General features: G+C 34.0%; 1 protein-coding gene across 2 annotated transcripts in view; it reads right to left on the bottom strand.

Moving 5' to 3' along the window:
• LOC122895787 (cadherin-10) overlaps nucleotides 1-24,341 on the bottom strand; it is a 175,889-nt gene that overhangs the window by 90,245 nt on the left and 61,303 nt on the right. For both annotated transcript variants that reach the window (XM_044233489.1, XM_044233494.1), the window contains exon 2: nucleotides 21,855-22,210. In XM_044233489.1, coding sequence (XP_044089424.1) covers nucleotides 21,855-22,085 — 231 coding nt within the window. In that variant the 5' untranslated portion in view covers nucleotides 22,086-22,210. The remainder of the gene's footprint in view (nucleotides 1-21,854; nucleotides 22,211-24,341) is intronic.

Raw genomic sequence — 24,341 nt, 5'->3', positions numbered from 1 at the left:
TGGTAGGCCTGTTAAATTTATTTCAAATATATACCATTTTTTTTTCCAGATCTTTATTCTACACATTGGGAAAAAGCTGTCATCTATGTGTGTATTTGTATGAGCAAGTGTGTGCTTTCTTTGAGATATTTTTCTGAAAATGTTCCAATTTTCTATCACATTGGGGATCTGTTATTTTCTTAGAGATATTAATTTGTAGAAACATCCGCAGATGATCTTAGCAGTGATAAAATATTTCTACTCAATTTTGTTTTAACTGAAAATGGGTAAAAGTATAAGGATATGGCCATTTTCCTTCAGTGAAAGAGGCTTCTGACAGGATATTTAAGCTCCAGACACCGACAAGGTGAGCTGAGGCTATAAGGCCTGCATCACTGACAAACTTTCCTTGTTCGATTCTAATTCTTGCACCTTCTTTCATGGGTGTTTATACCAAGGAACTTGCTAATACACATTCTGAAGGCTACATCATTCAACACTTGAAATACATACTATTTGACATTTGTGATGAGCATTGTGTGTCATATGTAAATGAGGAATTACCAAATTCTACTCCTGCTACCAATATTACACAATATGTAATTGACTAGAGCCTATATGAAAACTTGGAACAAACAAACAAAGGTTATAGAATCATCCAGACCTGAAAACAAAACAAAACAAACACACTACTTGCTTGTTATCCACTCCTGCAAATAACTGATGGTAGTAAAATGTTCCCTGAATTTCTATCTCATCAGACTTCAAGATTTAAAACCGGTCTCTTCTAGAGAAATCTAGAAAATTCTGCACATAATACATTTGTGCTTCATAATTTTTACTTAATTTGTTCTGGAACGTTCCCCCCCCCTTTTTTTTTTTTACCAATTTTATAAGCTTACTTTTGTGGATGCTTTGAAATCACTTTGTTTTTTCCAAAGAAATTTATGACCTGACTAAGCTTACAGTTACGTGAGATGAAAAGTGTGTTAGCAGCTGCTGGTTTGAAGTCCTGCTGGTAGACTGTCTATTTTAATAAAGATTTGTTACATGATATGAAGAAAGAAAAGAAATACTGTCCATGAACTCATTCTTTCTTTTAGATACTGAGTGTTATTCAGAATTTTGTATCAGTTAAAATCCAATTTAAGAGTTTTTACTCTCTCACTTTATGCGGCATCCACCATAATCAGCATCTTTGGTATCAGTTGTGGATGTTATATGTAGGGCAAATATGTTAATAATTTATATGCTTCAGTGAATTTTAATAGTGAGATTCATGAGGAACCTTGAAGATTACAGAGACAAAGGGAAAGATTTTAAGAAGTTAGAAAAAAAAAAAACAAGATGTAAGAAATAATAGAAACAGCTTCAATTAAACTGAAAGAATAAACAGACAAACTAAGAAGAGATTTATTAATGCTAAAAGCTACAGGGGTCAGCAGAAAGAAAATGCCTCCGAGAAAGGACTAAGTGCAGAATTATGTGACAGGAAAATAAATTAATTTAAGTCAGAGGCCAGGAAAGTATTATCATTCAGTTCTGAGTCAAGATCAGTATAAGAATAGTAAAATAATTAAAAGAGTCCATGAGAATTAAAGATACTGGTTAGAGTAAAATAGCAGGAAGGCAAAAAGGAGAAGAGATTTTTTTTTTAAAATAAAGATTTTTATTTATTTATTTGACAGAGATCACAAGCAGACAGAGAGGCAGGCAGAGAGAGAGAGGGGAGGAAGCAGGCTCCCTGCTGAGCAGAGTGCCCAATGCGGGGCTTGATGCCGGGCTCTATCCCAGGACACTAGAATCATGACCTGAGCCGAAGACAGAGGCTTTAACCCACTGAGCTACTCAGGCGCCCCAAGGGGAAGAGATTATTAACATCTACTACCTGCAATATGCTAGAAGAGAATTAACATCTACTACATGCAATATGCTAGAAAACATACCTAATGTATTCCACAAATTTTTATATTCAGTTCCAGGGACATCTTCCTGGGGAAAAGAAAAATGCTGCTATATAGTGGTGAATGGGCAACTCTTTTTTAACAACCAACTCTCCATTGGCAGGAGGCCTGATTTGTAGTGCCTGCCAATTTCTGTTGTGTAAATGCCACATTATACTTAGTTTAAAACTACCACTGTGGCAAAATAAAACACAAAACAAAACAAAAATAACAAAACTACCACCATGGCATCAATGACATGTAAACATCCTGAAAAATTAATAATGGACTCTTGCAAGCAGGCATGAACTGGTTCTACCACACTGCTGCTGCCATGTCTAGCCCAGAAACAAAGACGCTAATACAAATAATAAATCCAGGAAAGGGTAGACTCAAATTTATATAGACTCCTCTGGTTCAAAAATCCATGATATTTTTACTAAACCAGACTTAAGGAAAAACAAAAAAATCCTTGTTGTCTATACTGCTATGGAGGAGTCAATACAATTCCAGAGATCTGGCTGGGCTGGAAACTAAAATTAATTTAGAACTTAAAAGGACCCAAGGAGCAGAGCTAAAGGAATGGAGTTCATCTTTCTCTGCACATCCAGAATGGTGTTTTTGAAACTTGCCTTAGAACTCCAGTTAAAAAATAACAATACATAAAGACATTCCCCTTTTCCTCATCCTCAAAACATCTAAAGGAATTTAGGAGATCTAGATGGAAAAACACCCGCCCCATCTTTGAAGAAACCAAGGGATATGCCAAGGCTAGCCAAATGCAATGAATTGTAAATGGCAGGAGAAAAAATACCAAGAGAGAATGACTAGCGCTGAAGAGCTATAAAAACACTGGTCGAATTCAATTTGACAAAGAATTTGACATTACATGACAAGAAAAAAAATCAACACCCTCTTATTTAGAAAAAAAGGAATGGTTATGTGGTTGATGGCAAGAGTAAAGAAGCTGTTTTGACACATGCGTGGCAGGGTAAAATGAATCAAACAGAAGAGTCATATTTGCAGGAAGTTATGTTAGTATGAGACTGAAAGATAAGACAAATCCCAGAGTAACCAACTTGAATGGCTCCAAAGAACATTTCAAAATCTAGCCTCCTATTTATACCACATTCATGTCTAGCTCACATTATATCCACATAATCAAAGAATTCCTTGCACTCTTGCCTCTGATTCATTTATTTTATATCAATAACTGGACCAGAAAATGCATTTTATTTAGTAAGGAGTTAAAAGGGACCAGCTCAGAATCTATTTAATTATACTAGAAAAAAAAAAGGACCCCCAAAACATAGACCCCCCAAAAAAGACGAAAAGATATATCCCCCCAAAAAAGGTCATCAGAAAATTATGATGAAAGAGGCATGAAGTTTTTTTACGGTGTAACATAATTTATATGGAATTACAAAATATCATACAGGAACTAATTAATATAGTGTTTTTTAAAGCCACATAAAAATGAAAAGCACAACATGCATAACAGGAGTGAATTATTAAAAATTGTAGCAAGAAAATGTGCTTCTCAGGACACCTGGGTGGCTCAGTGGTTAAGCTGCTGTCTTCCGCTCAGATCCTGATCCCAGGGTCCTGGGATTGAGTCCCGCATCCTGCTCCTTGCTCAGCGGGGAACCTGCTTCTCTCTCTGCCTCTGTCTGCCACTCTGCCTGCTTGTGCTCTCTCTCTCTCTGATTGATAAATAAAGAAAGATAAGAAAGAAAGAACATTTAAAAAAAAAAAAGAAAGAAAGAAGAAAAATGTGCTTCTCTGTTTAAAAAGTCCAAATCATTGACATGAGAATTGATAGATGATATTCCAATAACAGAGAAGAAAGGTAAAATATAAACAAAATATAAGAAAAAAATAGGAAAAATAAAATTAAAAAAAGGAGTGCAACAGTGGAAACAACAAAAGAGACAGAAATTTCTATAAACAGTAAACAAAAGAGAAATCTAGACAAAGAAAAGCAAACAAAATGAATTAGAAATATTAGATGGACACATCTAATAAAGGAATGATATCCAAAATACACAAAGAGCTCTGAAAACCCAACAATAAGAAAACAAACAATCTAAATAAAATGTGCAACAGACCTTAAAAGATACTTCACCAAAGAAGATATACAGATGGCAAATAAGCTTATGAAAGTATTCTCTACCTCATATGCCATCAGGGAAATGCGAATTAAAACAGCAATGAGATACCAGCATACATCTATTAAAGTGGCCAAAACCCAGAACACTGACAACACCCAAGTTTAATGAAATGTTAAACAATGTTGGTGAGAATGCAAAATGTTATAGCCACTATGGAAGACAATTTAGTGTTTCCGTACAACAGATTCTTAATGTGATGGTCCAGAAATTACGTTCCTTGGTATTTATCCAAAGGAGTTGAAAACTTCTGTCCACCCAATATACAGATGTTTATAGCAGCTTTATTTATAGTTGCCAAAACTTAGAATCAACCAAGATGGCTTTCATAGATGAGTGGATAAATAAGCTGTGGTATACTCAGACAATTAAATATCACCCAGTGCTAAAAAGAAATGAACTGTAAAGCTATGAAAAGACATAGTGAAACTTTAAAAAATGTACATTACAAAATAAAAGAAGCCAATCTGAAACTACTATATATTGTTTTATTCCAAATATGTAGCAGTTTGGAAAAGGTAAAAACTATCATGAAAAGATCATTGGTTATCAGTGTTAGGGGATGGGGAGAGATAAATTAGTAGAGCGCTAGGGTTTATAGGGCAGCGACATAGTCCCTGTGATTCCGTAATGGTGGATACATGTCATTACACAAGACCCAAACCCATAAAATGTACAATATAAAGAGTAAACCCATAAGGTAAACAATGAATTTGGATTATTATAATGTGTTGATACAGGTTCATCAACTGTAACAGACATACCATTCTGATAATGGGGCAGTTGTGTATGTGTCTATGAGAAATATCTGTATTCTCAATTTTGCTTTGAACCTAAAATTGCTCTTAAAAAATAAATTAAAATATGAAAGGGAATAAATAACAAGAATAACTTTGTAGGGGAGATGCATTTTAATCTAATCTTCACAGTTATCACCAGTAAGGGGACACGTTGAAATCTTGTACCATCCGATAGGATGGTCCATCCCTTCTATGATCTCCTGCCAAAGATGCATAGCCTAAATCCAATCAGGAGAAAATATCAAACAAACCCAAGCCGAAGAACATTTTACAAAGTAACTGGTCTGTATTTTTCAAAGGTGTCAAAGTCATGAGGTTAAAGATTGAGAGCTATGTCAGAAGACAGAAGGAAACCAAAAACCATGACAACTAAATGCAATGTAGAACTGTGAACTGCATCATTTTGTTTTAAAGGATGTTACTGGGAAAACTGGCAAAATTTGAGTGGGACCTGAGATAGATGTTTGTAATGCAGTAGTGTTAATCACAACACAACCATTAAAATAAGGAAACTGTGTAAGACAATGCTTTTGTTTGAAAAAAAAAAAAAAAAGAACTGTTAAATTTTTGAATGTGGAATAAAAAGATTTTGAGAGAAAAAAAAGGAAAAGAACAAAAGAAGTTGTTTCCAAGAAGAAAATCAGGGAGAAAATTTAGATAAAACAAATAAATACATTAACTCTGTAAAAGTATCAAATCAATCAGATGTATAAATACATATTCAAATGACTAAATACAATATATACTGGTAAAAGTAGAGAAATTGCTTGGAAAAACTCATGTTGAAAACAATTTAAAATGCTGGAGAGAATATAAACAGTAGTTCAGTAAAAGCAATGAAGACAAGATGTAGCAACAAAATCTAATGGAAAGTAGAAACCTAGATCAGTTAGTAGAACAACAGATCACAAAGCTCTTTTTTCTATGAGAATATGTTTATGCATGAAAACTCACTTTTCAGTTTTGTGGCCCACCTTGGGTAACAGGCACACCATTCAAGGCCAAAGATATAGATACAACATGCAAAAAACAAACAGCTATGAACAGCTGCTCATGCTATGGAACTGGAGAGAGATTTATCTTAAATGAAGCTCTAGAAATAAAGGAAAAGTCAATGCATAAAGAGTAAAGGTGAAGATAAAACAACTGACCATGAGAAGCTTTGACTACAGGCTGGTCCTCACCAATATTCTGAGCCAGATTAAAAATATGCAAGTAAACCAGAGAACTCTGAGAGTAAAAACTTCAAAGCATTCAGACAAAAGTAATTTAGTTATCTTCAAAGGGGAGGCAGACTGTCAACTGATTTTTCAATAGCAACAATTCATTAATAACGCAGGAGACAGAAAAAATGTTACCTGAAGTGGTTGCCATTCTCAAAATCTATACCCACAAAAACTGACTTGTTAGCACAAGGCCAGAAAAGTATCACCAGATAAACAAAGCTGAAGATATCATTACCACTGTTTGTATTAATACATATTAGGGCAACTGATTCCTAAATGAATGTCTGAGATCTAAGAAGAAACAGTGAAAAGAATGCAAAATACATAAATCTAAAGCAAAGAAGGAACATAAAAGACAATGATAGTATAATTCACATTGGAGATGAAGAGTACTAACGTGTTCTGTGATACTTGTACAACCAGCCTCTAGGTCACTTACAGAATAAAGAAATTCTCAAAGATATTTTACAACAACAAACAGGAAAGAGTGTGAGAACCTGCCAGAGCATAAAAGATGCTCACCCTCTATCATGTATATGATGAGAAGAATGTAGGTGCTCAAGGAAGTACACATTTATTAAATGACTGAATAAATGGTTATGAATGAGCAGACACAGATATTCACTTAATTGTAAATAGTGCATGCACTCTATTTTACATCATTATTTTTCACAATGGAAATAGTGTTTCCCAGCCACATTTCCATGTGCTTTTATAGTCTGTATATTTGTTAAGACTTGTTCAAGCCCTATATTGTGCTGAGATATCTTAATCACTTAGTCATTATACATTCATTGGGGGTTTGGATAGGTTCCCATATGTTGTTTTGTAAATAGCATTTCTGTAAACATTGTTATTTTTTATTTTTTGGAATTAATAATTCATTAATCGTGCATTTGTCCATGCTGTGATATGATGCTGAGAATGACACGACCTCTGTGGTCATCAGTATCTCCATAACCAGAGTCTACTCTTGAGGAAAATATCCGGATAACTCAATTGTTAGACAGTCTACTGACATTCTACAGACATTCTAAAATACCTGATTAGTACACCTCAAAAATGTCAAAGTCATCAAATCAAAAGAAACATGAGAGCTTCCACAGTCCAGAGGAGCCTAACACATGATAATTAAATAAAATAGGGTCTCCTCCTAGGATACTAAAAAAGAAAATGGTCATTAGGAAAGACATAATGAAATCTTAATGAAGTATTGAGTGTAGTTAATAATAATGTATACATATTATTTGTTACTTATGACATACTATAGTAATTTAAAATCTTAGCAATAGAGAAATCTGAGTGTGCAGTTAATAGAAATTCTCTACACTTTTACAACTCTTCCCTAAAACTAAAATAGTTTTTAAATAAAACAATATATTTTTAAAAGTCTTTTGGAGATTCCTTCCTGCAATATTTTATTTCTTCCAAGAAAGATTTAACAGCAAAAGTGCAACTTACAGAAACTAAGAAGGAAAGAGAATCTGAGTATCCCTATGAGGGTTAAGGAAAATAAGAGTCCAGGTTTTTTTTACAATAAAACTACTTATCATAGGGTATTTTTAATGAACTCTAGCTAACATTCATAAACAATAATTCAATCACACATAAATTATTTAAGCTAATGGAAAAAGTATAATATTTCCCATCTCATTTTATGTGATTATCATAACTTTGATATCTAAATATGGTAGGAATAGATCCAAAGAAATTTCACAGGATATCTTAGATTAAAAATATAAGATTTATAATAGTAGAATTAAAAAAAAAGCAAATGGAATACAATAATGGAAAGCTTTTATATCAATTCACCAATATCAACAATTCAATAGATATATAAATATATTCGATAGCATTTCATATTCATGTATGACTTAAAAACAAAGTATACTGGAGCATAAAGCAGTCTTTGGCATAATAAAAATATTTTGAAAATCAACCTTAAAAAAACTTCACAATTAATAGCAAAATTTTGAACTCTTAAAAAAAATCATGAACAAAATAAAGATGCTCCCTTTCATATCATTTATTCAATCAATCATCAGAGGTTTCTTGCAGAAAGACAAAAGAAAAGTTCCTTTCTTTTTTTCTTGATCCTAGTAACACTTCTGCCAGATACTGCTGCATACATTGCTCCTCTATTAAAAGACTCTCTAGAGTAGCTGGCGTGTACTTACTTCAATTTCTCTCACTTCATTCCTTTTTAATCCATTGCAATAAGAATTCGGAATGACCATATCATCAAAACCATAACACAAGTTCACCTATAATTTCCAAAGTTAGTATTCAAAACTCTCAACATACTTGATATTTCAGCAACTGTCAACATAGTTAGAATATTCTCTCCTCCAAACATTTTCTTCACCTGTATTCTAAGACCCCCAGGCTCTTAGTGTTCCTTCCAGTTCATGGAATATTCATCTCCATTGCATTGTTGGTTCTTCATCTCTCCCCGCATATCCTCCTCGACCTCACATGCATCTCAAAGTGGGTTTGCCCCTGAAAACAGCCCTATGTTCTCTCTTCTCTTTACACTCACTTTCTTGATATCACAGTCCCATTCTGTTAAATATCACCTATAGGCTGTTGACTCCTAAGAGGTTCCAGCTTAAAACTCTTTCCTGAACTCATATAAACTCCCCAAACTCCATTTGGTTCAATGCATCTAAAGATAAACATAGTTCTTAGTCCTGCTGCTCTGTTACTTTAAGTAAAAGAAAATCCATCTCTCTGGTTGCTTGGGCCAAATTTTTTTGAGTCATACACAACAGTCTCTAACGCTCCATGTATAACAAACACTGCAGAGATGTCTCTTGTATCAACTTTAAAGCCAGAAGCCAGAAAGGTATTTTTAAAATGTAATTCATGTAATGACAGTCTTCTGCTAAAAATTGTACAAGATCTTCCCATGTCATTCAGGATAAAAGTCAGAATACCTACAAGGTCCTGTCCACACACACTTACCTATTGCTGCTGCAACAGATTCCCACAACCTCAGTAGCTCAAAACCACACAAAGTAATTCTCCTATAGATCTGGAAATCAGAGGTTTAAAATCCAGGTGTTGGCAGGGCTCCATTTGTACTGGAGTCTTCAGGTACTTCCTCACAGTTTCCAGATTCTGGAGGCTTTTTGCACTCCTTGGTTTGCACCTCTCCCTCCATGTTCAAAGCTCATCACCCTAACCTCAAATTCCACTGTTACACCTTTTATTTGACTTTGACCCTTTTGCCTCTTTCCATATGATTACGCTGGGATCACCTGAATAAAGCAGCCTACGTTCGCAATTTCAATGTCCTTTATCTCATTATAGCTGCATAGCGTTGTTTTGCTATTTAAAATAACATATTCACAAATTTTGACAATTAAGATGTAGATATCTTTGGGGGGCCATTGTTCTGTCTACCATCCTCTACAAGATCTGGGCATCTCATTACCTCTCAGTCTTCCCTTTCCACCAACTGTTTCTAGATTCTTTTGTTCCACACTCACTTTCTTGCCCTCCTCATTGAATATTCACAAAGAACCTCCTGACTGGCGTGTTTGCAAGAACTACCTCTTCTTTATGCAAAAAAAAAAAAAATATATATATATATGTATATGCATATATATATATATATATATATAAATAATCTCCACTGATAACTGCTTAGTTACTTTTTTAACTTCCTTCGAATCCTTTGCTCAGACATCACCTTCTCAGTGAGGAAATACCTGACCACCACCACTCGCTATGTCTCACCCCCTACCTCACCCCTTGTTTTATCTCTTCTTTTCTGATAGCTCTTCATCTTTTAACATATTGTCAGAGTAACATATTTATTATGTTTATTTTTAACTTTCCTGCATTTTCCACTAAAAATATGAGCTTCATGACATAGTGATGTGACCTAGTGAAATAATTAGGTACCTGCGCCACACCCATTATGGATTTGGGGATGAAGCAATCCCTAGGAAAAGAATAGATGACCTAAAGAAATAATTGGTAAAACACTTAAAAAACGTTTTCACAGAAACCAAATCTCACTATTATTTAGGAAAATGCAAGTTAAACCACTAGATTTGGGGGGAGGATTTTTTTTTTAAGATTTTTGTTTATTTATTTGACAGACAGAGATCACAAGTAGGCAGAGAGGCAGGCAGAGAGAGAGATGGGGAAGCAGGCTCCCTGGAGAGCAGAGAGACCGTTGTGGGGCTTGATTCCAGGACCCTGGGATCATGACCTGAGCTGAAGGCAGAGGCTTTAACCTACTGAGCCACCCAGGCACCCAAGATGGGGTGGATTTCTTAAATAGCAAGTATATATGTCTAGAGTAATGGAAACTCTCATATACTGTCAGTAGGAGTGTGTATTGGTTAAAATTTAGGAAACTAAGATGGCACCATCTGGAAAAACTAAAGCTAGACACACAGTATATAGATCAGCAACTTTACCCCTAATTATATACTCTAAACTTATCCAATATACATATGTATCAGGATGCATGTTCAGATGTTTAAAGAAGCATTGCTAGTAATATGCAAAGCTAGGAGGAAGGAACAACATCGTAGTTCCATTATTAATAGTATATCAGTAAATCCAAACATATTCACATAAAGAGATCCTCTCCATAACAATATGGGTTAATTTCATGAACCTATATGAGCAAAAGAAGAAAGACACAAAAGAATATATGAACAATGATTATACCTAATTTAAGAAATATTTAAAGCTCTATTATTCGGTTTAGGAATGGCTACATAGAAGTTCAAACTGTAAAGAAATGCAAGGCATTATTGACACTAAATGAAGCTTATAGACGCCTTTATAAGGGAGAAATGGTGTTAATAGAGCCATAGACAGGGTTTTATTAGGTTAGAAGTTTTCCAATTCCATTGACTTATATTTATTCATTAAAGTGTAGATATGTGTTTTATTTAATCTTCTGTATGGATTACATTGGAAAATTTTTTTTAAAAAGTCAGTTAATAAGAAGAACGTAAAAATTAAAAAAACTATCTCTTCAGTAGAAAAATTGGTAAAATATATAAACACTCATTTAAATAAATGGAAAATGCTTTAAACACATGAAGAAATACTCATCCTTATTTAAAATAAAAGAAAAATGTTTTCATTTATAAGACAAAAAATTTTAAAATGATAATTCAGATATTTTATATAATTGTGGAGAAATAGTTACCATTGTGGTTGGTATGATAAATTGGAACATTATTGGAGAGAAATTTTGCAATACCTACAAATGTTTAAAATTTCTCAAGACTTTGCTTCAACATCTCCACTTTAAGTCATATTCCCAAAGATTTACCTGCAATGTCTAAAATAAGTTCATATTATTACTAAATGATTTTTTAAAATAACTAAATGCCAGTCAAAAGGAAAATGATGACTTATGACACATACACAGGAAAGAATACTATGCTGCAACTGAAGTTTTATTTTTTTAAATGAAACAAAGCATTATATACTGAAACTGAGACTTCTCAAGTCATATTTTTATGTTAAAAAAACCCACAGTATATAGGATTCCATAAAGTACATCACCATTTATGTAAAAATATACATCATACATGTGTGTTTACATAAAATTCTATAATGTCTCTTGAAACATATACCCACTGCCAAAAAGAATCTGGTAAATGCAACTGGTTCTTAGGATGAGAGCTATGGATGTATAAGGATCATGGTGGGAGTCTTAGTTTTAACAGAATACTCTATTTTGTCCTTTAAATTTTATACAAGGTGAATGCATTACCAATTCCATACATAAATTAAATAATAAACACATGACAAAATAAGTTTGACATCTCTATGATATGGTAGAAATATCGTTGGGCACCTGGGTGGTTCAGTCAGTTTTGCAGGGTCCTGGGATCCAGGTCCACATTGGGCTCCCTGCTCAGTGAGGAGTCTGCTTCTCCCTCTCCCTTTGCTCCTCTCCCTGCTTATGCTCTCTCTCTCTCTCTCTCTCTCTCAAATAAATAAATAAATAAAATGTTACAATAAGAAAGAAAGAAAAAGGAATATCCCTGTTACATACACAATTGTAGTTATCATTTGATATCAACAGTTATCTGTTGATATCATTCAGAAAACTCAGCTAACACGCTCATCATTGTACTCCTTAAATAAGAATACAATGTTTTTGGCGAGGTAACACACATAATATTAATAACAACAAGAATGGTGTAATGAGGTGTGATAGGGGATAACATATAGTCTGGAGTCATACTTTCTGGGTTAGAACTTCAATTCTACAAGTTTCCTGATTGGTGCCCTTAGGCAACTTATTTAGACAATAAGGACATATTTTTCCTACTTGTAAAAGAGAGATAATATAAAACTACCTGATGTGATTATTAGAATATTAAATAGTCATAAATAAAATAAATTTTATAATTATCATTATCAGGATATATCAGGACTTTTCCCATTATTATAAATTATATCATAAAACAATATGTGATAACATTTATGCCTTTTTTTTTTTTGGTTCCAGAAGTGTGTTAAATATTAGTGGCAAGAAAGGTGGGTTTTTTAATTGTTTCATTTCTGTTGGTGATTTAAGTGAGAATACTCTTTTTAGTTGGTGATTATGATTATGTGTGATGCTGTCAGCTTCACAGATATTTTCAATTATAACTTTTAAAATTTTTTAAGATTCAAAGAGAGAGAGAGAGAGATCACAGAGGGAGAGTGAGTGGGAGGAACAGACTCCCTGCTGAGCACTGATCCCAATGTGGAATTTGATTCCAGAGCCCAGGGATGGTGACCCAAGCAGAGGGCAGATGCTTAGCCTACGGCCCCTTCAATCCTAACTTTTAATAAGGGAAGCGAGCACATCTGTTGTGCATATTCACACCCTCTCTTTCTGTCCACATCATAATATCTTATCTCTAGCTCTTCCTCATTTCAAAATATCTCTCACTCTTCACTTATTTTGTCTCATTGATAATATGCCTATGAGAAACCCATATGTTGCCTTCTTCTTTCTAAACCAAGGCTGTCTATTGGACTGCCATTCATCTCAGATCACGAGATTAACTCTCTCCTCCGTCCATACTGTGTTTTAAGTTGCTACACTTGTCTTATGGTTGTGTTTGCATTACACAACAAGATTAGTCACCTGTTCCTTGGAGCTTTTTCTCTCCTTTGGCCTTTATAATAATCCTAGTCTTACCCCTCTTCCCCACTACCCAGCTTCTCCTCCTCTGCCTCTACCTCTATGTTTTTATTTCTTATCAAAAGTCGTGCCCTTGATCTTTATTTTATCTCTTTACTGTTTCCCTTCAATTTGACCATCAAGGATGCAGAAGCTTGGGCCATTCACAACTCACAACTCTATCCTTCTGCTCTGCTAGACTCAGAATAGTCAAACACATATGTACAAACTAAATTTGGTGCTAGATTCGATGCAGGTTTGTGACAAAATTGGTATCAAGGAAAACTGGAAAACTCAGTGGTCTCAGAGCTTTTTGGGGGCACTTGGAAGACACAACACTGAACTCAGAAGTTCACTGATGGAATTTATGCTAAACAGCAGCCAAAATGGGATATGTTCCTTGAGAAAAATGTCTATAATAGTACATGTTCTTACTTGGTAGAATTTCCTACTTGGTAAAATAATTTTAGTACTGGGCTGAGAGTTAACATCTTAATTTAAAATTCTAAATTTAATAGTTTTATATAATCTATAGACACATAAAGTATGGTTTAGCATGTGAAGTTAAGGAATTTTACCTAAAGAGGGAATCTGAAATTTGCATAAAATACCCTTTGTCTATTAAAGATTTAGGGTTCTAAAGACAGAACCAAAGGTGTCCATATATCATATCATATCCCAGAAAATTACTCCTCCCTTTTCTCTTTCTTTCTTTCTTTCTTTCTTTTTCTTTGTTTTTTTTCTTTTTTTTAAGATTTACCTATTTATTTCAAAGCCAGAGAGAGAGAGAGAGTGCACATGTTGGAGGGTGGCAGAGGGAGCGAGGCAGACCCTTGCTGAGCCAGAGTCCCACACACACGTGGCTTGACCAGGGACCCCAAGCTCTTAACCTGAGCTGAAATGCAGAGTCAGATCGTTAACTAATTGAGCCACCCAGGGGCCTCTGCTCCCTTTTCTAAATTTAGTCTATCTACATGGACACTTAACTGTTCATACTGTTCTTTATTTTAGCTTTTAGTCACAATTATGAGAAGCCATGGAACAGTTACCCAATTAACATCACAATAATAATAATGGCATTAGTAGTAATAATAAAACAAAATATTAAAGTTAAATAACATTCTTTAATAAAATGAATGTAAAAATGTAACTATAGTGACAATTTAAGAATTCAGTTCAGAAAATTTGTTAAAGTGTCCCTTCCTTTTCATGCTTTAATAAGAAGCAACTGAGAATTTGAAGATATGAACGTATACCCGAGTATGAGACACTGATGAGCAAACATTAACATACCATCCCACTTTTTCATTTTCTTTACTCAAAAGAACATTATTCTTCAGTACAATGGGGACAAAATTTAATTGAACATATAATTATGTATTGTCTCCAAGAAAGAAAATGAAAGGACTTTGGTAGAAATTCATAATACTATAATAATAATTTCCCCATGCTTCATGACCATTACACACGCACCTGCTACTTATAAATTACATTGAGATACTTTCTGCTGAACAGATTTATGTGAGATTTAATACATGTCTTCATCTATAGAGATTTCTCTCTTGTTTTTGCTAAAAGTAATCAACTCAATTTTCATATAATCTTCATTATAAAATAATTATGTTTCTTAAAAGTTTATATTTGAAAAATTTCAGGTCAAATTGTAATTTAAATTTTTATTTGAATTTGACTATTTTTATATAATAGGTAAAGTTTTTCGAAACTTATTTGACAGGCAAATTTTGAGTCATTCTGTATTATCAGCCTGTTATTGTTTTGACTAATATCTACTTGTATCTACTTACAAGAATTACTAGACTTCACGAATTCATTGGCCTCACATCACAGAAAAAAAAAAAGATTTAGAAAATAAATCCAAAATTATCTTTTATCTAAAACATATACTAATAAAAGTAAGTTCAAGAGATATCACATAGGGAGGTAGATTTTAAAAGATGCTATGTGACTAGCTGAAGAAATAGAAAGAGAAGCAGCAGCTTCTGTGGGAAGGGATTAATAAAATGGTGAGTATGAGACAGGAATATACAAAAGGAAGGCTGTGGTTGGGGAGAAGAGATCACAACATTCACAGCATTTCGGGGTTAGTAACTCAAGTGGGGAAAAAAAGGAGAATGGGGGGGTAGATTTCCTACGAATCCCTTGAGGACAGTATGGGCAGTAGAGTGTGGTAAATGTGTTTAGGTGGTGGGTGTGTCTGTATGTGTGTGTGTGTGTTGTTTCATGAAGGTTATAAAATGAAGTCATGACATGTATACATGAGTAACCTTGATATTTGAGAACACGTCATGTAAATAACTTCATGGGAGAGTGTAGTAAAAATATGTTTTCACTACTAACCGTAAGAACTTATAAATGAAAGGATGATTATGGTTATTTATATATGAATATCTCATACTTAATTCTATTTATCATGTTCTGTGTTTAACATTCAACATTTGACACTTGACATTTTGCTATTTTTGCTATATTCTGAAACTGCTAAAAGGGATCCTTTTTCCTATTATTTTAAAGGGGAAAAACAATAACAACAGAATACTCATACATGGCACCTAAACTCAAAACCAGTTTTCTAAAAAATAACCAAAGTAAGACCTGTATAATAAAAATAACAAGCTATAACATTAATATGTAAAATACTTAAACCTGTATTACCTGATCATCTGAAGGTTAATATGAATGAACATGGCTTCTCTGTGTGTTTATAAATCTTGAACATACATTCTTTTTGAGAGCCTTTGTCATCTTTAAACCATCTATGTGTGGTTTTGAAGTTTTATCTTCAATGCAAGTGTATCTGGAATGCAACTCAATACCTTCCTAAATATTGCTTTGTTAATATACCGAGCTTTGACAATGTAAGCATATTTTCCCTATATAACTGCTGGCTGAAATATCATTGTATTGAGAGATATAAATATTGTATGCATTTTGAGAATTAAAAACCAAGAGGTGGTCTGCCTGGAAAACATTATCAATGTTTTGCAGGACGTGCCTCTATTTAAAAATGCTTTTATTGCTTCTTGCTTGAGGAGTGTGTAAAAAGGTCTTAAAAACTCCACTGCATTTTTGTTTCATTTCGTGCTCTTTATGTATCAGAGAAATAATGTCTCTATTCATGCAAAAGTCCAAATGTGTCTTCGTCAGGAAGATCTATAGCCATGTCATCTAAAGGAGTCTATGACAATGTCTATCAACTCAGCCTGATTTATTTTCTTCCAGATCTTTTTTCTGTTTAAAATTACTACTATTTGCTTTATGCCTCATTCTCTCAATGGCTGCTATTAATAAGGTCCAAATAGAAAAGAACTCTCTACCAACACTTCTCCAGCCCCCATCCCACCACTGAAATCAGGTCTATATATATTGAACAGTTAAACAGTTTTCTGTTGTTGTTTTCGTTTGTTTTTAATATACGGTCTTTTTGGTCATGTTTGAATTTTATAAAAGAGTCACCTGGAATTTTTAGTTTCAAGAACAATATCATCACAATTATTAGAATATCCAACTCTCTGAAGAGAACATTCAATCCATTAAAAATGTTTGTAATTCTCTGAACTCCTAGGTAGCATTAAGTTTTTCCACATACTCAATTCAGATCTGTTCACTCCAGAAAGACTGCAGTGGGGAGGCTGGGGCAGCTTCTTGTCTCTATCCTAGTCCAACTACTCTATCTCCATTGTAACCAGGTCTGACTTATTTGTAATTATATGGCAAAAGGAACATGGTCCAATATGGTGGGCACAGTTGGTATTTCTGGTATTCTGTTTAAAGTTGGGTTATTCTTTCATGGATCACATTTTTTCAGTTTTTGGAAGATCTCTCTTCTAGAAATTACCAGTGAGCAATTTTTATGAGGCATTGTACAAAAAATAAACAGATAAAAAAAAAAGAAGTATATACCTCGACTCTCCAATCTCGACTTTTAATAACATTGATTTATGTCATGTAAATCCCAAAACTGCTTTATTTCCACTTTACTTACAAGTCCTGCAGACATAGAACATTGCAATATTTGGTACCTATTTTTCTGTTCTTGGCTTTTGGGTTCTTTGCTTTACCAGAGATTAAAAGACCCCATAAAATGCTGTTAGCTTTATTATTTTCTCTTCTCTGAAAGATGGATACTTGGTGAGCAGAGAAATCTTATTTTTGCCATCATGTACTCAGTAACAGAGTAGGAGTACATGAGAAGTATGCCTTCTACATTTTTATTGAAATAATGAATGCATAATTTATCCCTAGTAGGTTTGTGGAGCCCACAAGTCTACGGAGAAGGATGATCAAGAGGCTGGAGCCAAATGTGGGCCTAAGGATTAGACAGGACATGAAGGAGAGGAGACCTTGAAAGAAATCTAAGTTTCACAAAGCAAATACTCATGGCAACTCTGGAAGGAAGAAATAAAATTATAACTGAGAGTAGGTCCAGAAGCAGGAACCCAAAAAGAATTAAAATAAAAATTGAGCTGTTTAGGAAATGTAAACGACTGGCGAACTAGGACAGGATTTCTCCATCTTGTCACTATTTACGCTTCGAACTAGAAAATTCTATGGAGGTCTGTCCTGCGCGTTGAAGGATTTTTCGGCAGTAACCTTGGATTCTGCCAACTAGATGCCGGTCACACCCTCCTCACCTGCCACCACCTGATTGTTTTCATTAAATCAAGAAACGTAGGCAGTTACTCTAATTACTTGTAAAGTATGAATGGATAAGGAAGATGTGGTCCATATACACTATGGAGTATTATGCCTCCATCAGAAAGGACGAATATCCAACTTTTGTAGCAACATGGACGGGACTGGAGGAGATTATGCTGACTGAAATCAGTCAAGCAGAGAGAGTCAATTATCATATGGTTTCACTCATTTGTGGAGCATAACCAATAGCATGGAGGACAAGGGGCGTTAGAGAGGAGTAGGGAATTTGGGTAAATTGGAAGGGGAGGTGAACCATGAGAGACTATGGACTCTGAAAAACAGTCTGAGGGGTTTGAAGTGGCGGGGGGTTGGGAGGTTGGGGTACCAGGTGGTGGGTATTATAGAGGGCACAACTTGCATGGAGCACTGGGTGTGGTGAAAAAATAATGAATACTGTTTTTCTGAAAATAAATAAATTGGGAAAAAAAAAATATTATGTTTTCACTTCCGGGAGTGAATTGCCTTACTAACTATGCTGACTCAGAATCAGGTTTAGTGTTACCCAAGAACGTTATTAAATTTTTGGTGTTTGGGGATTTTTCTCTGTATCTGGTTTTGAGTAAAAATCTAATTTTAACATGCTCTTCTCCATTTAAGAATAATTATATAAAATGCAGACAAAATTTTTGCAGTAAATAAAATTAGTATTTCCTCTTAGAACTATATATCTGTTACAGCTTAAAGTAAATTCAAGAGTATCTAGTTTAATGTCATTATTTATTTAATTTGAATATTTGGAAACTGGAGATTAAAAATTATTTGTCCAGGGCAACTGAATCAGACCATAAGAAGCTGTGATTATAAGTTGTGCTTAAACTAATAAAAATAGTTTATAATCACAATGTTTTTCAAATATTAAGTTGGAAAACAGCAATACAACTATAGAAGGTTGCAAAATGGAAACAATATAGTACATGAAGTAGATTACTTGAAGTTCAAGTTTTAAGCCCCTTGCTATGGAAGGTAAAGACAATTTTGTGATTATCTCACTGAAAATAAAAAATAAAAATACTTACAACAAATATATTTTGGTTTAAAGTGCTTTTGACTGGATGATGTAGAGGAAAATTTTGATCACTGAGAGCTGAACGATGAAATGCTTTGAGTTCATTTTTGGTTGGCTTGGTTTCTTAATCACTCTGAGACAAACAGTGGTACAAATGAGGTTACATCTCAGTTCCTCTGACTGTTGGTTGGTTGTCAAATTGTATATTTATTTTTGTTAAGATTACTTATTTATTTGACAGAGAGAGAAAAAGTGTGTGCTCAAGCAGGGGGAGTAGGAAAGGGAGAAGCAGGATCCCTGCTGTGCAGGGGTCCTGATGTGGGGCTTGATCCCAGGACCCTGGAATCATGACCTACCTGAGCCTGAGCCAAAGCAGATGCTTAACTGACTGAGCCACCCAGGTGCCCCAGATTGTTTAGTATTTAAAAAAATGTTCTCTCTTTTCACATATGTGTTTCAGTCTTGTCTTCACTCTATCAGTATAATTCTTCTTTCTTCTTATTCTGAGTTCCCCAAATATTCCCCACTACAATGGGGTGTCCATCATCTTCTCATATGTCAAGTAATTAGGACATGCATTACTACTACATCTAAACTAACCTCATTAGACACTGAATCACTTAGCATTAGTAATACATTCCTACTTCAAATGTAGTAAAAACTGGCAGTGAAATTTCTGAAAGAAAGAATGAATATATAATAAATGTATTATAAGTACTGTTAGAATATTTAGGGGATTTGAATTTTTTATATTCATTTTAATGTATGTTTATTAAAGTATTGTATATTGCCTTTTTGACATATACAGATCTGTATGTTTATATCTAAATTAAGGTTTTTAACTTGCTTTTATCAAGCAGAGCAAGGAAGAATAAAATTTGGGTTGTGTATCAAGATGCATATATCTCAATTATTTACCATCTTTAACTGCCCACAGGGATTTAAATTCTAAAGATTTTATTTTTTTATTTATTTGCCAGAGACAGAGGGAGAGAGAGCGAGCGAGCACAGGCAGACAAAGAGGCAGGCAGAGGTAGAGGAAGAAGCAGGCTTCCTGCCGAGCAAGAAGCCCAATGTGGGACTCGATCCCAGGACCCTGGGATCATGACCTGAGCCGAAGGCAGCTGCTTAACCAACTGAGCCACCCAGGCATCCCAGAATTCTAGACTAGTTTTCCCCAACAAAGAGCCAAGTAGTACCATATGATCCTGGGAATTCAGTTCAGTGCAACTCACATCAACTCAACCAACTAAGTGTTAAGCTCTACTCAAAGAGCTAGAGAGAAAGTGAAGTATAAAGTAAAGGTCTTTGATCTCAAGGTGTTGACATTCTTCTGGGGGAGAAGAAATGAAAGGATATAAGTCACTTGACTGTCATGTGAGAGTGTATAATGTAATGGTAATTTATCAACACTTACTAAATCCTCATGAAAATGAACTGGATGATGGAAAACACATGCAAATATGCCAAGTAAGTCCTATGTTCAGGAAGAACCAAAGGAAACTATTTGATTTATAGCTTCTTTGGTCTAGATTTATGTTACTACATTTTCACGTGATTGCTTTCATAAACTTAAAGTTGCCTATTGTAGCAACCATAAAATGTACCGTAATCCTCTCATTTTAGGCATCCTGTCAGATGTGACCTGTGATAAGTCTGGCTATGATGGTCTTTCTCATAAGATTGTCACATTGCTGGTGCTTTTCCTTCTCCTTCTAGTTAACGTAACGTTTAACCTTTAATGTCATCTTTGTCATATTGCCAGACATTTAAAAAGGACTGAAATAATTAGAACATGAAAAAATACATCCAAGTGTTTTAAAATCAATGAAAAATACTTTCAAAATTGTTTTTAAAAATAGTTTACAAGTAGCTTTTCTGAGAGGATAGAAACTTTAAGCACAATTTTAATTATTTGAACAAAGCCATTAAATTTTAGGTTAATACAAAGTTCTCCATCATGGTAATAGTTCATACTTTTAGAGTATTAATAAATGATGTGTTAACATGTGACTGTATTTGATTTCATTTTGCTAGTGTCTTTTTCTGTTTTCTTTGATATATTTTCATACGGTCCATAAAAGTAACCATGACTATGAACATGAATTCTTTCTTAAGACATTACCTAACTTCTAGGACATTCGGAGAGAGCCAAAAAAAGAACTGAAAATGAATACAATGTAGTATATAGAAGCATCCGTTGTTACTTTTCATTCCACTCCCAACCACAACTAATTTTCCTCACTAATTTTTATAATTGAATAAGATGAAAACTTATCTCTGTGCACATATCACAATAAGGAAGCTACTTCTACCTGCTTGTCTTCTACTTATTTTTCCTTTATATAAATGTGCCCATAGTGACACTTGAGAAAAATAACACTCATATCTGAAATAAGTTTTCTTATAAAAAAGCTATTTTGGGAGGCCTTTGGTCATACTTTTAATGACATTTGCTTTTTCATTCTGTAGAATATTAAACAATTCCTAAATGACTTTTCTTCCTCGCTGAAATCAAGAGCAGTGTGAAATATAGTCATTTTAAATGGCTACATCGACATATAGTTTTCTCACTATCATTGATATCTAACTACAAATTCTAAAAGTGCAATTTTTACTACTTCTTTAATCCATAAGGAAATGGACAGAATTAATTCTAGCAAATGAATCACTACTTTTATCATGCTGTATTTATGTATCCCATAGTTTCTCAAATTATAATTTCTATTCTATAAACAATAATTACTTGAGGATTAGAGAATCAAATTCATGAGAATAATGATCTTAAAACCCTCAAATTTTCCTGAGACATAATAAAAAAAGAATTTAAATATTTGCCATTTCAATGCAGACTTACCTTGCCCACATATTGATAATCAGATCCTGTATATTCCTCCAGTAAGAAAAATTGATTCCACATCCAACCACGTTTTTGACGATGCAGAATTTTGCCATCACTCCTAGGCACCCGTGCACCTAAAATTCTTTTCTGGGGCACAGAAGTCCTTCTGAACATTATCTCTGGAGAACAGAAATGTGGCAGGCATACCCAGAGTAGAAATAGTACCAAAAATTGATATATTGTCATAGTTCACTTCTTGAAAATTTCCAACGTGGATGAAGAGAAAGCAGTCTTATTTTATTGGGTTGAATTTTACTGTGTTTCAACTGGTTTCCAACATCTCATCAACGTTTTGGACATGTTTCCAAAAGCTTCAAACAAACAAACAAATAAAAAAAGTCAGTGGACAACATTTTGAATGTTACCTGCCACTTCAACCTTAAAGTGATAAAGATTAACTAATAGCAACCAAAGTATTTACTTTCCCTCTTTTATATAAAACACTGAGTAGTTTTTGGGAGATGTTACTTGTCTAGTATCATCTTAAATTTAAGAAAAGATAACGGTAAATAACTTCTTTCGAGCAAATTCTAAGGAAGGGATGTATTATGCTTTCATTTATTTTGTCTTCTGTCATAACAGTTTTCAGGAATTAAAGTACCTATATAAAGTAGAGATGTAGTTAATTTTGCATGCCAATTTTTTCAGAGTGTCTTCAACAGACTCTTTACATAAATTAAAACACTGAAAACAAAATAGTGACTTAAAAAAACTATAGAAAACATGCATCTGTGTGCAATGCAAGGGTATTTAAATTTTTCTATATTTATTTTTTTTTTTTTTAGACAGGGGTGAGGGAGAAAGTATGGAGGTAGAGGTAGGGGCATGTGATTTTATTTGGTTTTATTTTGCTACTGTATTTCTATTTCCTGCCTTCTTCAGGAATTTCTTGAAACCTCCCCTCATATTCCATATACGGGAATATACTACAAGTGCTTTATTTATTGATTGGGGATATATTCTGTCTCCCTGCTATAATCGAATGGGTTGTTTTGCTGCTGCAATAAGTGTCTTCAACAGACTCTTGCACAAATATGATCAATAAACATTTGAATTGAATGAATGAATACACTGTAAGTTGATTCAAAAATCTAAGTACCATCCCCTTTTCTATATGGCTATACATCTATATTATGTATGGAAACACATATTTTGAAATCATAGTTATTTTATTCTTCATTTACGTTATTGTCAATCCTAACAGTATTATTTTTATTTCAAAATCTTCTCTGTAGATTGTTTTTGTTTGTTTTCTGTTAGGCATGAATTTTATTTCAGCACATGATAAAATATTTGTTATAAAAAAGTGGTTTGGGGACCAAAAGGCTTGAATTCCTCTTCTCTAACACGGCAACATATTCTGAGGACTCCAGCATAGGCACTGACATTTATGCTCTCATCTACAATGATCTGTAAGCAATCTGTTTACTTTTTTTGGTTTTGTTTTATTAAGAAGATTTAAAGGTTAATGCAAACATGCTTTTACAAATAAGATAAATGGTGAAGCAGTATTTCCCTTGAGTGTATTAAATGACAGCGGAGCTCTTGACAGCATGGGGAATATTCGACAGGACAGACGTAAACTATTAAAGCAACGACATGTCATGCTACACTTTGAGTATAGAAATTATCTGATACATAAAACGATTTTACATTATAAAGCACTGACTTTACAGAAACTCAAATTGATTGGATTCTAAGTAAGAGGAACATTTACCAAAGCAATGTCTGTCTTTTTATGTAACGGGACATGATAGATGGTATTCTCTAGAAACATACACTGTTCCTAAGAGTTAGAAGAAAGTGTGTCATTCAGACTAGCTGCTCTTTTCTGTCAAAGCTTTAACATTTATTGAAGCAACAATCATTCTCATCTCTCTTTTATTGGTTTAAAAAAAAATCTCAACAACTATATGATATAGTGGTGAACATTCTTTTTTTTAATTTTTTTTAAGGTTTTATTTATTTATTTGACAGAGAGAGATCACAAGTAGGCAGAGAGGCAGGCAGAGAGAGAGGAAGGGAAGCAGGCTCCCTCCTGAGCAGAGAGCCTGATGCGGGACTTGATCCCAGGACCCTGAGATCACAACCTGAGCCGAAGGCAGCGGCTTAACCCACTGAGCCATCCAGGTGCCCCTGGTGAACATTCTTAATGCAATTATAACATTATCTATAATTTTAAAAGCTTAAGCACCAATATTTTGGGGAAGGAGTAGGTGGAGAGGCTACCTATAAAAGCTGTAGGTAAATAATTAAAGCTCCACATAGGCATGGGATCTTTTTTTGGATTATTACTCTAGTTTCTATCTTTGAATGCCTGAAAAGTCTATCATGAAATGAATTATTTAATAATGATTTAATATCATTAAAATATCAATAAAATATGTTTAAAATATATTATACATAAATATCACTTGATAAAGCCATTTCAAATAATAACAA

The sequence above is a fragment of the Neovison vison genome, chromosome 1 (genome assembly GCF_020171115.1).
Source record: "Neovison vison isolate M4711 chromosome 1, ASM_NN_V1, whole genome shotgun sequence".
In the NCBI taxonomy this organism is placed as follows: Eukaryota; Metazoa; Chordata; class Mammalia; order Carnivora; family Mustelidae; genus Neogale; species Neogale vison.
Note: the sequence above shows the minus strand (reverse complement) of the source record. Positions and strands in the feature narration are given on the sequence as shown.